Here is a 16,984-nt window from a genome sequence, read left to right on the forward strand (position 1 = left end):
TTTTTTAGCAATTATATAAGAAGAAATTCACAAAATAACTATAAATATGAGACACGCGCCTCTATTGTCAATTTCTACAGTGGCTCTCTTTCATGTTCATTGTTTTTACGCTTTAGTTTCCTCTTGTCATGTCATTAAATCATATCTCTGTTTAGCGCTAACTCTCTCACACTCAGTCTATCAGTATAAAAACAGTAAACGTTATAAATACTTTGTTTTAATATATGTAGCTGAGTTTTGGCCAAATCTTCTTCATTGCGAATTCTAACTTTTAGTAAAATAGACAAAACCTTAAAAAATTGTCGTCCGTGGTTGGTTGAATTTTCAATTAGAAAAACAAAAAAAAAAATAAAATAAAATGATAACTAAAAACGATAACAATATATTTGTGCCGGCACATCTAAATGAAGAGTTTTTCGTTAATGCTTTAGAAGAGGGTTTACGTGAAGTGAAAGTGAATATATATGAAATTAATTTCACCTGGGGCAGCAATCCTGGCGATAACTATTGCTCTAGCATTTATCGGGTTTTAATTGATTTCGATACCTCATTGGATCAGGAAGAGCCCCAAGAGAAACAACAAATTTCCTTGATTGTCAAAACTATACCGATTACACCGGAAACCCAATTTCTAGAGGATGTGGGTGTATTTGTTAAGGAAAAACTAACCTATTGGGATGTTTTACCACGTTTGGCCATTTTAAGTAATGGCGATAAATTTGGTGCAAAGTAATTTAGTTTGTTTTGTTGTTTTTTTTAGTTACTAAAAGTTGTTAATTTTTTAAACAAATTTTAGTTGTTTTTATGCCACCAAATCACCTGTGCAAACAATTGTGTTCAATGATCTTAAAGTAGATGGCTTTACAGTGGCTTCACGTCAAGATGGTTTAGATTGGAATCATTCGGTGATGATTTTGGACAAATTGGCCAAATTTCATGCGACTTCAATGGTGTTGGCAAAAAAGGTGAGTTATATTTACAAAACAAATTTGGTTTATAAGAAATGGAGCTCAATATGTATTGCATAATACCAAAACTACAGGTTGGCCTCGATTTACGCGGTTTGTTGGGCCCAAAAAAATAGCGTGTAAATCAAATTCGCGTAAAACGAGGTTCTAATTTAGAACGAAATGCTTTTGTGGGGCCAACATTTTTTATTTCGCGTAAAACAATACATCAGATACATAACAAAAAATAAATTGGGGCCTAAAAATCGCGTTAAATAGAAAACACATATGTACATACATACATATCGTCACCTTAAATGAAAGCGGACGTAACTAAAAAAGATACCCTTAAAGGTAAATTTAACTATAACGGCAAGTTGTAATGTACTTTTAAAAACTTACTTAAAACAAAAGTGAAGTAAAAAAACTCAACTAAAAAATTTTAATTTTCGATAAGAAATAATTCTTATCGAAAATTAAGGAAAAATTCATAAAAATTAACGGAGTTTTCAAATAAGAAATCTGTTATTCGCTTGTTTTTTTCCTTTATTGTTGTTTGTTGCCGCGTTATATAAAAATCGTGTAACAAAAGTCGCGTATTTCAAAAAATGGTTGCTAATTTGAGTTCGCGTTATATCGAATACGCGTAAATAAAGTACCGCGTAAATGGAGGCTTACCTGTATTTTTATTATTAAACTATGATCATTAATTATTTAAAACAATTTGTTAGAATACTTCAACATGTCATTAATTATGGGTTTTATTAAACATTTTTAGAACTTGTTCACCTAATCTGTTAAATCTGTTTTTTTTAGAAAAAATTAGTTGTAAAAGAAAAATTCTATAGAAAATACAGTTACACACAAAATAATGTTATACAAACATTTTCTAGAGAAAAATATTTTTTATAGAAATTACAATTAAATATGAAATACTGGAACAATTGGAACAATTTTCTATAGAAAATACTGTTATAGACAAGATTTTCAAGAAATAAATACTGTTATACAAACGATTCTTTAAAGAAAATACTATTATACATGAAATGTTCTATAGAAAATACAGCTATACACAAATTTGTCTATAAAAAATACAGTTACACACAATATTCTACATTGAAAATACAATTATAAACAAACATTTCTGTTGCAAATACTGTTATTAGAGTGTCCCAAAAACCGGTTTAACCAAACAAGTGTGTTTTGGAAAAAAACAGTTTTGATTATTGTCTTTAAAAAGCCGGTTAAACGTTTTCGGTTTTTGTCTTTAAAAAAACCGGTTAACCGGTTTATATTAAATTTTTATTTAATATGAAAAAGGTTTCCTTAAATTTATTTTTATTTGTGGAATCTATAGGAAATTTGTTAAGAATTGTGTACTAAATCTTCAAAAATTTTACATTTTTGAATTCTTAAGGCTCTATCTATATGCAATTATTTTATATCTTTATAATTTTCTATAAAAAAAATCAATATTTTTAAAACTGGTATCAAAGTTTTTCATAAATATTCTTGAATGAACTTTAGAAAATACATTTCATTAAAACCGGTTAAACGTCTTACAAAAACCGGTTTGTCAAAAAACCGAAAATTTAGAAAAACCGTTTTGGATACTCTAACTGTTATACTAAAATGTTCTATACAAAATACTGTTATACACAAGATTTACTAGAGTTTTCTCTAGTACTACTGTTATACAAAATATTTTTTATAGAAATTACTATTATGCATGAAATTTTCTGTAGAAAATACTGTTATACACAACATTTTCTATAGAAAATACTGTTATACAAACAATTTTCTAGAGAAAAATACTGTTATACAAACGATTTGTTATAGAAAATACTATTATAAGTGAAATGTTCTAAAGATAATGCTGTTAAACACAAAATAAATAGGATTGTCATATTTAAATAGGAATTAAATGCGGAATTTTTTCAAATATTTAGATATTAGTTTGAAACATTTGTACAATATAAATTTTGTAGTATTGTGTTGGCCATTGCTAGCTATGACTTTTTTCCATCTTTCGAGTCAAAAGAACTTCTCATCTTTTGAGGCCAAAAACGAATCAAGCCAATATCGAATACTCTGTTCCAAAGTGAAGCGTATACCAAAGAGAGCGTTTACTTCATTCAAAATAATTTTTAACATGTATTGCCACATGTGGCCGAGCGTTGTCATGATGAAATATTTAGATTTCATGTCTGGCCGCATATTCTGGACGTTTTTCGGACAATGCTCGCATCAAGCGAATCAGTTTCGTTCGTTACAAGTTCTCTGTGATAGTCTGGTCAGATTTCAGCTGCTCATAATAGATATGAACCTCTTGCACCCACTTAATATATAGAATTACCTTAGCGGTATGGATATTTGGCTTTGGTACGCTTCGGGTTATTGCAATGGATCATTTTTTCATTGCAAGTAATAATTTACATTTATAGCGTTCAAGCATCATTTCAAGGTCTCGGGTTCAATTTGTATAGTACCGAATTTCTCTGCTTTTTTTGGATAAATCCTGCTGCTTGAAGCTATTGTTGAGTTTGACAATAATTCAAACTTTTTTGGATCTTTATCTTCCGTGTCAAAATCACCGCTTCTGAACCACACAAACCATTTGTCGCACGTTGAAACCGATGAAAAACATTCACCATAAACTTCGGTGAGCAATCAGAAACAAAAACCACGTTCAAACGATACGCCATCTGTTGTAAATCCCACATTTTTAAGTCATACACCCAATATATTAATCAGACATTCATGGTCGATATAGTCTTATTTCAGGAGGACATTTTTATAGGGGCTACGTAAAATAATGAACCGATTTCAACCAGTTTCAATAGGATTTGTCCTTGAACCGAAAATGCAAAATATCTTCAAAATTTCCACCAGCCACCGATATAAAAATCTGTGAAAATTAATGTTAATTTAACAAAAACCATAAACTAAGACCTACTTTCAGAAATAATTGTTCTCTCATAAATAAATTTTGGAAATTTGAAGATTTAAATATAAATAATTTTAATAAATATTGTGAGGATCAGGTCACATTTTGTGTAATTGGAAAGAAAATTTCTTGTATTAATGATTTTAGAATCAAATTACATAATAAACCCCCAAGTTTAATGCCAAGATTTCACTTTCGAAAAAGAAGCCTGAAAAAGGGCAAAATTCACTTGTTAACATAAAAATAATGTAAGTAGATTGAAATGCATTTTCTGTGACCCCAGATATCATACTGACCAATACATAATATCAGATGTAAATGTTTGAACGAATTTTGGTATTGAAATTATGCAAAACCGACCCATATATGGATGTGCCAGAAGCTAAAAGGTCTAACTCCACTTTTCAATTTCTCAACTTTGTTATAATTAGTTCTGAACTCTTTGAAAATTATTTTGATCTTCTATTATTTAATTTATGAAGAGTGGACACAACCATTTCTTCCGTTTTATCATTTTCATAAATTTTAGAAATCAATTTTTCAAACATTACTAATTTACTCCAATATTTATATTGTTAGGCCTTTCTGACACATCCATAGGGCTGAAATATATATTAACAGAAGTAAAAACATACGATTTTAGTCCAACAAATTCATAAATGGCCAACTTGTTTACAAAATATTAATTGATTTGTGGGATTTCACAAACAAATTTGTATTTACTTTTAGTATCTAATGTAAAAATGTTAATTTTTTAATTAACAATCGAAAATATTTTATAAGGAACGCAAGAATATAATATAATTTACAATAAACTTGACTCTACTTCAAATAAAAAATAATCTATATATAACTTAATTTTTTAGGATCCCGCCATAACCAAACGTCTTCAGAAGGGTATGTTGTGTGAGGAAACTGTCTTGAAAACCGATACATTCCTACAAATGTTTGGTGGCTATTTGGGACAATTGGTTAAGTCTTCCAGTACATGGCCCGGTTATGAGAATATCTCTAGTAAATTGCAAAAATATTACCAAAACTTTAAACAAATAACCCACAAACTGGCCAAAGCTAATGAAGGTGATCGCTTTGTTGTACTCAATCATGGCGATATGTGGACCAATAACTTTATGTACACCTATGAAGATGAAAGTGATTTAAACAAGCCCACCAAAGTTATATTTGTAAGTAGATGTTTAAATTAGTTTTAAACAATTTAATTTACTGTACAATTTTTATATTTTTAGGTTGATTTCCAACTAAGTTTCTATGGCAGTCCCGGTTGTGATTTGAATTTCTTTTTGAATACCAGTGTTCAATTGGACATTTTGAAAACAAAACGTAATGACTTAATAGAAATCTACTATAAAAGCTTCTCCGAATGTTTGGATTATATGCGTTATGAGAATATACCCTCTTTGGAGGACTTGAAATATGAGTTAAGATCAAGAGAATTGTATGGTTTATTTGCTCTGTTTGGTTTTCTGCCCATGGTAACACTGCCAAAAGAACTTTCGGGGGATACCAGCATTGAAGCGTTCACCAATGAGGAATACAAGAATAAAAAATTGGAATCTATATTTGCCCGAGATGAATTGACAAATCATTTGAAATACAGTCTTAAACGTTTTGAGGAATTGGGTGTTTTAGATGAATTTTAGTTTTAAGCAAAATTAAAAGAAAATGTAAAATTTTGCAATATAAATATTAATTTATAGTAGTGATGTGTAGAAAGTACAAAATAAAAGTAGTTTAAAGTTTATATTGGTTTTCAGAGTTTGTTTTTTGTTATGAATAAATAAATGCCTAATGGTCTCTTAAACAGAATAAAGCTTAATTTGGGCTTAATTTTGGTAAAGATCCATACAACAGCGTCTTAACAATGAAATTTTAATATTGGTTCCATTTTAAAACTTAAAACAAGTAAGAAAGTATGGATGGTAAAGCCCGACCATATAATACCCTACAATAAGTAAAAGAGCAAAAACATTTTTCTTTTAAAATTTCAATAATTTATATTTTTGAGTGATTTTTGGATGTGGGCCTTATATGGGGGCTATGACCAATTATGGACCGATCACAATGAAATTAGGTCGTGTGATTTATGTATGAATATGTATGATATATGAAAGTTTACTATGTTGAATTTTGTGAGTATACCAATATTTTTAAGCGATTTATGCACGTTATAGTTATTTTCGGAAGCGGGTCTATATGGGAGCTATGACTAATTATGGACCGATCGTAACAAAATTTGGTGACATGAATTTTGTATATATAAAACTTATTTGGAGCGAAATTTGTGTAGTTACATAGATAAATTAAACATTTATGACCGATAAAGTCCAATTTCGAGGGGACATTTGTATGGGGGCTAGGTGAAATAATGAACCGATTTCAGCCAGTTTCAATAGGCTTGGTCCTTGGGCCGAAAAAATGATATGTACCAAATTTGATCGAAATATCTTCAAAATTGCGACCTGTACTCTGCGCACAAAGTTTACATGGACAGCCAGCAAGCCAGTCAGCCAACCAGACGGACGGACATCGTTTAATCGACTCAGAAAGTGATTTTAAGTCGATCGGTATACTTTAAGGTGGGTGTTAGACTAATATTTTTGGGCGTTACAAACATCTGCACAAAAGCATAATACCCTCACCACTATGGTGGTGTAGGGTATAAAAAATGTACATTTCTGCTTAGTGTATATAGGGGTCAAAGTTCTTCTAATGTAATCGGTTTTCAAGATAGGCTATATGACTTAAAAATGCGGGATTTACAATAAATGGCGTATATTTGAAAAATGTGACGCTGAAGCACACCGATTAATCACCGAAGCTTATGATGAATGTGTTCCATCGGTTTCAACGTACGAGCGATAGTTTGTTCGGTTCAGAAGTTGTGATTTTAACACAGAAGATAAAGATCGCCCCAGGCCAGCCAAAAAATTGTCAAGACCAAGAATTGGAGGCATTACTCCATGAATATTGTTGTCAAACTCAACAAGAGCTTGCAAAATCATTGGGAGCTATTCAATCAGCAATTTCAAAATGTTTGCGAGCAGCAGGATTCATTCCAATGCAGGGAAATTGGGTACCATGCGAATTGAAGCCGAGAGACCTTGAAATACGATTTTGCATGTCCAAAATGATGTTGAAACGCCATAAAAAATCATTGCTGCACCGAATCATTAATTGCGATGAAAAGAGGATCCATTACTATAACCAGAAGCGTAAGGTATCGTATGTGAAGCCCAGCCGAATCGACACCAAAGTCAAATATCCATGGCGCTAAGGTAATGCTCAGTATTTGGTGGGACCCAAAGGGTTCGGTACAGGTTCCCTTTAGGGATCATTGGCCGATTAACGCCCATAATATGCGGACAGACATAAAACCGTAATATTCCATCATGTAAACGATCTGCCACATCGATCGATGCTGAACGCTCTCTCTGTAATACGCTTCATTTTGGAACAGAGTATCCGAAATTAAAAGATGAGCAGTTCTTTTGGCGCGCCGAATCCATATGTTCCCAGAAAGATGGGAAAAAGACATTTGAATAAATTAATATTGTACAAATGTATCAAAATAAAAGCTAAAAACTTAAAAAAATCTCTCATTTTAAAGTCATACAACCTATCGATTTTTTTCAGCTTCTTCAGATTCCGTTTGATTATGATTAATTCCCAAAAGAGTTAATAATTGTGTATTTCCGAATTTTATTGGTCAAAGTTTTGTATATTTAAACAATAGTTCAATTATTTGTTAAAGAAAATCTTTACTAATTTGAGAAAAACAAATATTTACAAACTAATATCAATTCTACTTTCGATTGGAATTGAATTCTGTGATTCAGATTTTCACATCTGCATTTGAAGGAAATTCATTAGAACTATGTGTAACTGTAATGATTCGTTTATTACGACAACTATCAAAATTACAAAATTTTAGTTTTTTCTCAATTTCAAAGATTTTCTAAAGAAAATCAAATTCATTAATCTGCCTCAATTCAAAATCTGAAACCACAATTCCAAATAACCTATTTCAATCATATCGGTATGTTCTTTGATAAAAAGAAAAAATAAAAAAAAGAAAAAAACTAAACCATTACAACAAGTCAATCAATTTGCCCCCGTACTGCACAAATAGTCAAATCAAAGCAAAATGTCATTACAATGATTAGAATCAATTAAAATATGAATCTCCCTCTCAGCACACAAATGCCACATTAATTGTAACAATAGATACAAGTTATAAATACACATCATTTACATAGAAATCTTTTAGTTTTACTACAGATTTTCAACCAAAAATTACAAATGGCCAAATTGGAATCGCCGGAATATCTTAATAACGAATTCATACAAACGGCTTTGGAGAATTATTTGTGCTGCAATGAAGTGAAAATAAATGAATTTGTAATTTCAAATTTGGTATCGGGTTCGGGTGAAAATTATTGCAGTGATATTTATGAAATTAAAGTTAAATATCAGCTATTAGATGGCGATGGAGAACAGCGAGAAAATGTGGTAGTTAAAAGTATGCCGAAACACAAGCAAATAGTTTTGAGAAATTTGAAAATTTACAATAGAGAATTGTATTTCTATAAGAATATTCTACCCCAAATGGAAACATTAATGAAGATAAAGGACAAGGAATATGTATTAGGACCCAGGTAGGACAACATTTTTAGTAAACACCTGAATAAATATTTAAATTGGTTTAAAATTTATATAATTAGACTTTATTATAATATCTCGAAACCGGTGGAAACATTAGTGTTTCAAAATCTAAATCCTTTGGGTTTTCATTTGCAAAGTCGTCAAAATGGTTTAGATAAAATTCACTCGCTCGAGGTTTTACAAAAGCTGGCTCAATATCATGCCTTGTCATTAAGCTTAAATGAACGAGTAAGTTTTGATTTTCCACCATATCCATAAACATCAATAAAGATGATAATATTATAATTTTTAAAATTCCAGGATGATAATTTATTTTCCAATATCATGCAACGTTATCCTTTTGGCTTATTAAATATGGATTCTTGTAAATCGGATTCTTTTAAGGCTTTATTTGGTGCTCAATTACTAAAACTAATCGAATTGCTTAAAACTGATTCACAAATAGAATTGGACACTATTAAGAAATTGGAGAATTATTATGCTCATTTTACGGAACGAGTTCTAAAATCAGTTTATCCTTTGAAAGGGCAATTGAATGTTTTAAATCATGGTGACTTGTGGGTGAATAATTTAATGTTTTGCTATGGCTCGAAGGATGACAGTAGACCCACGGAAGTGAGATTTGTAAGTATTAAAGATAAAACAATATTGGACGGTTAAAATTCGTTGAAGAATTGATATGACATCTGGCCAGAGGACTATATAAAAAATATACATACTTCAAAAACGAATAATTTTGAAAATAATTAATTTTAAAACTAATTAAATGAGAATACAAAAAAAACTTTCATTTAAAGGAGTAACTTTTGTTGGTTATTCCTAAAGTTTCATGTAAAAAACTGAATCTCAAATCTAATCATCCTATTCTCTAAATTTGACTTCATGAGACTCACATATTTTTACGTAATATAAGTTGCAGGGCACACTTAGAAAGGTGACTGCATCACTACAACAATACAAAAACAACAGGTACTTTGTTTTTGTTAAAAAGTAGGTGAACTGTCAAAGTTGCCTGATGTTGTTTTTGCTTTTGGGTTTGTTGTATTTTTCGCCACAACAACCACAAGTGAATTGACAATTCAAACTGAATAAAAAAAATAATCAGCTGTTTCATCGCAGTCACCTTTCTAAGTGTGCCCTCAAGGCGAATTTATATACCAGGTGGTGTCGATAGCACAGCTGATTATTGTTTACTTTACTTGTTTAGATGTTTGAGCTGTCAAATTGTCTTGTGTTTGTTGCGGCGAATTCTACAACAAACGTAAAAATAACAAAAACATGGAAACTTTGACAGCTTAAACCACATAAACAAAAATAATTTACAAGTGGTTTTTGTAAATGTTGTACTTGTTGTAGAATCGACACCACCTGGTATATAAATTCGCCTTGTGTGCCCTGATAAGTTGATTCATTTAGAGTTTTTTTTATTATAAATAAAACACTTAAAATATAATTGGATGTCGGAATCTTTTTTTACCATCAACAAGTATTAATTTTATCATTCCGTTTGTAACACATCGAAATATTCATTGCAGACCCACAAAAGTATACATATCCTGGGTACTTATGAAATTGTGAGACGATCTAGCTGTGTCCGTCGGTTTGTTTGTCTGTCTGTTGAAAACACGATAGGGCCCAAACGAAAGGACCGGGCTTGCTAGCTAAAACAGCTTGATAAAATACTCTCTGTTGATAAGGTTGATTGGTATTGAAAATGTGAAATATCACACCATGATTTTAACTAGCCCACATACAAATATCCCCCTGGAATACTTTCACAAATTATTTCTAATTACTCTGAAATTATACCGTAAAGTATGACGAAAATCGGGTAACATTTTTCACTAGTCCCCCTCAGAAAATGAATTTAACATTCATAATTGTCCTATAATAATTCGTGATGAAAAGGTTTTACATGAACCTAAAACTTACCACCAACTTTTGTGAGGATCTGTCCATAATTGAAACTAAAACATATATTGATCAAAATGCACGATTATTGATTTTCGTAATACAGCTACCCTTCACCAAATTATACTTCAAAATAAAAATTTTAAATATTTTTAGGTAATCGAAATTTATTTTTTTTTTTTTTTTATTTTTTGTAAAATTTTTTTTTTGTAATTTTTTTTTTAAATTTAAAATTTTTTTTTTTAGTTTTTTAAATTTTTGAAAAAAAATTTCGGGTTAAAAAAATATTTTTTCGATTTTCACTCATTGTACGTCCAACTTAACATGGTCTTATATACGTCGTTGCAAAGGTCTTTGAAATATCTATCATTAGATATCCATATTAATGACATAGCAATCCAGATGTTTTTTTTTTCATTTTTTGTTAACATTTTTTTTTTTAAATTTAAAATTTTTTTTTTTTTTAATTTTTGTTTAATATTAAGCGAAAAAAAAACTTTTGGTGAAAAAAAAAGTCGGGTTAAAAAATATTTTTTCCTATTTTGACCCATTATATATCCATATTGTCTATATTAATGACTTAGTAATCCAGATATAGGTCAAAAATAGGACAAATATCGAGGTTTTCTCCTTATATCTCTGCCATTTGTGGACCGGAGATATTGATGTATGAATCGTGTATGTAAGTTATTTGGGGGCTTCGGAAAGTTGATTTCAACAGACAGACGGACATGGCTTAATCGACTCCGCTATCTATAAGGTACCAGAATATATATATATACTTTATAGGGTCGGAAAATTATATTGTTGAAATTACAAACGGAATGACAAACTTATACATACATATATACCCTTCTCACGAAGGTGAAGGGTATAATAAGATGACAATATGATCTGTGAAAAAAATCCTCTAAATAAATCACCCTATACTGGCACCAAAACAAAACAACTTCTAAATACTTTTGTTGCTCAATCGATGAAAATAATTGCCCGTGTTCTTAAATCGGGTGATTTCAAAAACATGCCATTTTCAAAAAAGAATATTACGAGGGTGGGTCAAAAGGTCCGTGCCTTTTTAAATGAAACGCAGGTATTTGGATAAAAAATTATTTAATTTATCAACATAGTCTCCTTTGAATTGTATGCACTTTGTCCAACATTTCTCTAATTTTGTTATCCATTCCTACAAATAAGATTTGTCGAGGTCATTAAAATAGGTATTTTTTGAGGGATGCGAAATTAACCTTAAGCTCTCTTTTGTTGTGTCTTATTTCTGACTTTTTGGTTGAATTTTCCGTTTTGGTGTATTCAGGGACTTATAGTAAAATTTCACGGATAAAAAAAGACCCATGCCTTGAGGATTTAGAGGGTTAACACATTCTACAAAAATGTTCTCCGTTAAAATTTGCATAAATTTTAATACATTTTATACATAAAATGTTCTTTAAAATAAAATTCTTAATAAATGCTAAATTAACCCTCGGCTCTCTTTTGTTATGTCTTATTTCTGACTTTCTGGTTGAATTTTCCCTTTTGGTGTATTTAGGGACTTATAGTAAAATTTTACGGATAATATTTTTGCGGAACAGTTTAACCCATTAAATCCATGTTTTAATGGCGTTTTTGGCTCATTTTTAAAAGAAGGACAAAAAAGACCCATGCCTTGAGGATTTAGAGGGTTAACATATTCTACAAAAATATTCTCCGTAAAATTTTACATAACTTTTCTGAACACATTTTATACCTAAAATGTAAGGATCCCATGGTTTCTTATGCCGATTAACAATAAGAATGTGCCAGAGGTGGGAAACTTTAACCCCCCCTCAAATGAAATTCAGATGTAAACTTTCAAAACGCCGATACACGTATTGATAGCATTCTCAAACCTTCTAGAATGAAGGTTTTGCTGCAACAAACTGAGCGAAAGGTGAACACTCCCATTTAAGGGAGTAGCCTCATATAACCTATAAATCAGACGTGGTTTTAGTTCTCAAGTTTTTCCCATCGTTTTCTCGTATGAATACATATTGCTTTTCTCCCTTTTTTCAGATTCCATTTTAGTTTCGAAAACATTTTTCTTCTTTCGACATCTCCAACGATTGATTTTCTTCTCAGTTTTGGGGGAAAGTGAAATTCAAAAATAGTGTAAATTTGTAATCTTTTAAAAAAAATTGTTCACCAAACGCATTTAAAAAAAAAAAACAAATTTAATTTATTTAATTAATTTCCTGCTCTAAAATAGTAGCTAAAATGCCCACTTAAATATTAACACAACTTGCTCATTCTTCCATTTTACAGATTGACTTTCAACTCAGCTTCTATGGCAGTCTCGGTTTTGATGTCAACTATTTCCTAAACACCAGCGTTCAGTTGGATGTCTTAAAGCACAATCGCTCCGAATTAATCGATACGTACACAAACACACTACTACAGACTCTGGAAGCACTGCCATATCCCATGGCGTTGCAACCCACTAAAAAACAAATACAACAAGAGATACATGAAAAAGAAGCCTATGGTTTTTTTGTTGCATTTGCATTTTTCCCATTGATGTCAATGTTTGCCACAGATTCCCATGACAATTCGTTGGAAAAATTAAAAGATGCAAAATTTGCCGAACAAAAAATTCAATTAATGTTCACCAGCAATAAACGAACAATTGAAACGTTGAAATTTAATATAAAACGTTTAGAACAATTAGGTATATTGTAAATTTTGTAATTGTGATACAATTTGAAATTTGAGCGGAATTTTAAGTGTTGAAATGGAAATGGAAATTGAAATTACATTTTTTTATTTTACAAATATACATACATATGTAGATAGCTTTTGTAATTGTGTTTATATTCGATGATTAGTAGCAGAATTAGTAACAAAAGTAATTTGTGAATTGTTATGAATGATGATGTGTTTGAATAACTAATTACAGTTTGACATGTTGAACATCTAAAAAGTTGATAAATCTTTATACATATATATATTTAATATTACGTGTGTTTATTTAAATATACAAATTAAGTGAAAAAGCGCGCATAAGATATTTTATTGTTTTAGGTATATGTAATAGATTGTCTCGCACGTTTTTAAAATTTTCAATTCAGTAAATTCAAATAAGTAGATGCATATTTGTTTGCATACCCTACGAAATGTGTATATGATTTTATATGAACTATATCTAGCCGTACAATTGCATTCCGATCAATTATTGAGTTATTAACTTTTACTCATACAATTAGTCAAAAATATACCAACTTCAAGAGCCCATAAAAATGAGCCCAACATTTTCAAAATTCTTCAGGATTTTTGTTTATTCACTGGTCTACTTTCATTTCAATTTGAAATCATTGCGCCTGAAGAATATGCCCCGTAATCTGTCACACAGTGTTAACAGGTAACGCCACAAATAAAATTTGGAATAATTGCTTGAATTGAAAAATGTTTTCAGAAACACATTTACTTTAAAAAGAGGTTATAAACTCATATACGTGAAACAAATTTTAAGGTTATGATTCCAAACTTTTGTTTTTAATACTCAACATGTTATAGGAAATTTATTCAGTGCCAAATTGTTTCCTTAATGTCGATAAAATATAAAACAACTTAATCGTTTTTAAAAGAAATAATGGTATAATTGGTTTCGTTAGTGCAGCACCAACATAATAACAAATTAAAGATGAGCTATGCAATTATAGTTATGATCCCTCCATCAAAGATCACTCTAACTTGTTTTATATTTAGCCGCTTTCTTGTTTGTTACTACAGTTATTATTTAATTAAAATATTAAAAAATATAAGTATTATTAAAATTCTTTAAAATTACAAAACAAAAATTGCGTGTTTTATTTTTTAATTTTATAATAAATATAAGATGTCCTCTATTGTTATTAATTTAAATTTATTTAACCCTTAAACAGGTTGTAAATATTTTCAATGTTATTGAGAGAATCAAAAAAGTTAGAAGGAAACTTTGAATTAGTATAGATTTCGAGCTTGAAACATATAGTTTTTAGTGCCCCGATAGACTAGACGATAGTGTGCTAGACTATCAATCTGGGGGTTGCGGGTTCGATTCCCGCCAGAGACTCTGGGTGGATCTGCAGACAAGCAAAAAGCTACGCAATTTGTGTTTGTTTAAAAAAAACATATTGATTCCGCGCCAAAAGAACTGCTCATCTTTTGAGGCCAAGAACGAATCAAGCCAATATCCGATACTCTGTTCCAAAGTGAAGCGTATCCCAGACAGAGCGTTCTGCATCGATCGAAATAAACGGGTTAAGGTCAGGACTATAAAGCGAGTGAAGAAAAACTTCCCAACCACTTCATTCTAAATAGTTTTTAACAACATGATGGAATATTACGGTTTCATGTATGGCAGCATATTCTGGTTATTTTTCGGCAAATGTTCGCTTCAAACGAATAACTTGCAATCGGTACCGGTTTTCTGTGAAGGTCTGGCAAGATTATAGCAGCTCATAATAGAATTACATTAGCGCCAAGGATATTTGGCTTTGGTGTCGATTTGGTTGGTTTGCCGGCATTCACACATGATCTGTTACGCTTCGGGTTATCGTAATGGATATATTTTATGCCGCAAGTAATGAATTAAGCAGCATTTCAGACATACCAAATCGTCTTTCAAGGTCACTCAGTTCGTACGGTAACTAATTTCCCTGCTTTTGGATAAATCCTGATGGGTAGCAAGTTCTTGTTGAGTTTTACAACAATAATGCCTCCAATTCTTGGTCTTCAAATTTTTCTGGCTGACCAGGGCGATCTTTGTCTTCCTTGTCAAAATCTCCACTTCTGAACCTAACAAACCATCTCTCGCACGTTGAAACCGATGAAACAAATACACCATAAGCTTCGATGAGCAATCTTTGTGCTTCAGCGGAACTTTTTCAAATTAAAGAAGTAAAGCAAAACTTCCCATATGACGCATTGTTGGCACAAAATTCAACATTTTCGTCTTATTAAAACCTCATGACCAAGTCTGGCAAGTCCAATATGGGGTTCAGTATTGAATATATTATTCCTGCATAATAACTGTTGGTTAGTAATTTTTTTTAAAAAAATGTTTTGCCACTTTTAAGAAAAATATTAAGTTTTAATGCTTTGTTGTTTGAACTTTCGAGAAAACATATGTTTATATAAAAACAATCAAAAATTTTTGCACTAGTTCATTAATTACGTCATTTTAAATGCGATGCAAATTGTTTAAATTATTGGCTTATTTATATCTTAAAAGGATTACTTATACTTTACTAAAGAAAATCAAAAAACTATAGTCTGCGTCCAACATGTGCTCTTCATCTAAATCTATTTATAAACAACAATATAGTATGTAGTAAAATAGTCAATTATTCAAACAAATAATCAATAATAAATAATATTCGAATAATTTACTAAAATATATTTAAAATCGGAAATTTTCTAATAATTTGTTTGTGAACAATGAAGAAAGATATAGGTAGAAAATTAATAAAAAAAAATGCATGCGAATAATTAAAAACAATTCTTACTTGTTACTTGTACTGTCGGATATGCCCGACTAAGTCCTGCATCAGCTATTGCAATACTTATTTATTATGAATTTTATTTCCATATCAGCTAAATTTTTAACTAATCCACATATAAATTGTTCAAGTACTATATATGATTTTAACACAGGTTTCCACATCCAACAGCTTTTGTATACATTTTTGTCATAAGTGGATTGAACCTGCCTAAAGCTCTAGAAATAGAATATTCTAGTTTTGTTCGTTAAGATCATTCATGAAGCTATTAGAAGGAAGATGGCGCTGAATAAATAGTGGCATCGGATGCAGTCGTTAAGTTAGTTTATCATAGGCACTGTTAGAGTAAACATCAACTGCATTACCAGTGTATTCTTGTACATTATAAAGGTATTAATATAGTGACCATTACAATATTTACGGCCCTATGCTCCTTATAGGAACAACAGGAATTAATATATTACAATATTTATAGATATAAATTTAAATAAATTAAGAGTTGTGACAAATTTTAAACTACTAAACTACTTTTATTTGAAATCAATAGTATCCGGTTTATTTAAAGGAAATAAACCACCATTTTTAAAAGGTAAAAACCTAACAATGTAATTATTAGATAATTAACAATCTTATAATTGGGCCAAAACAGAAATGTTAAAGTTTTAATGTTTTAGTTAAGTTTGATAAGTTTGTGATCTTGAGATCTTAATAAATGTATAAACTATATTTTAATAAAATTTCCAATGATGAAGTTTTTATACCCTTCGCCATGCGTGGCAAGGGTATATATAAATTTGTCATTCCGTTTGTAATTTCTACATTTTTCATTTGCGACCCAACAAAGTATATATGTAAATTCTGGATCGTTATAGATAGCGAATTCGATATAGCCATGTCCGTCTGTATGTTGAAATCTACTTTCCATAAAAACATGATTCATACATCAATATGTTGGGAATTCTTCCGGCTCGGTTGCTAAAATC

General features: G+C 30.5%; 2 protein-coding genes across 2 annotated transcripts; both read left to right on the forward strand.

Moving 5' to 3' along the window:
• The first annotated feature begins 291 nt into the window (after positions 1-291).
• Positions 292-5,656, forward strand: LOC135957488 (uncharacterized). The gene is made up of 4 exons (XM_065508237.1): positions 292-729; positions 797-965; positions 4,761-5,078; positions 5,142-5,656. The coding sequence occupies exons 1-4, from the start codon at positions 359-361 to the stop codon at positions 5,553-5,555; spliced, it is 1,272 nt and encodes a 423-aa protein (XP_065364309.1). The 5' UTR covers positions 292-358; the 3' UTR covers positions 5,556-5,656.
• Positions 5,657-8,214: 2,558 nt separating this feature from the next.
• LOC135958290 (uncharacterized) lies at positions 8,215-13,229 on the forward strand. The gene is made up of 4 exons (XM_065509190.1): positions 8,215-8,570; positions 8,637-8,805; positions 8,878-9,201; positions 12,787-13,229. The coding sequence occupies exons 1-4, from the start codon at positions 8,215-8,217 to the stop codon at positions 13,198-13,200; spliced, it is 1,263 nt and encodes a 420-aa protein (XP_065365262.1). The 3' UTR covers positions 13,201-13,229.
• Positions 13,230-16,984: the final 3,755 nt, after the last annotated feature.

This window comes from Calliphora vicina, chromosome 4, assembly GCF_958450345.1.
Source record: "Calliphora vicina chromosome 4, idCalVici1.1, whole genome shotgun sequence".
NCBI classification, from domain to species: domain Eukaryota; kingdom Metazoa; phylum Arthropoda; class Insecta; order Diptera; family Calliphoridae; genus Calliphora; species Calliphora vicina.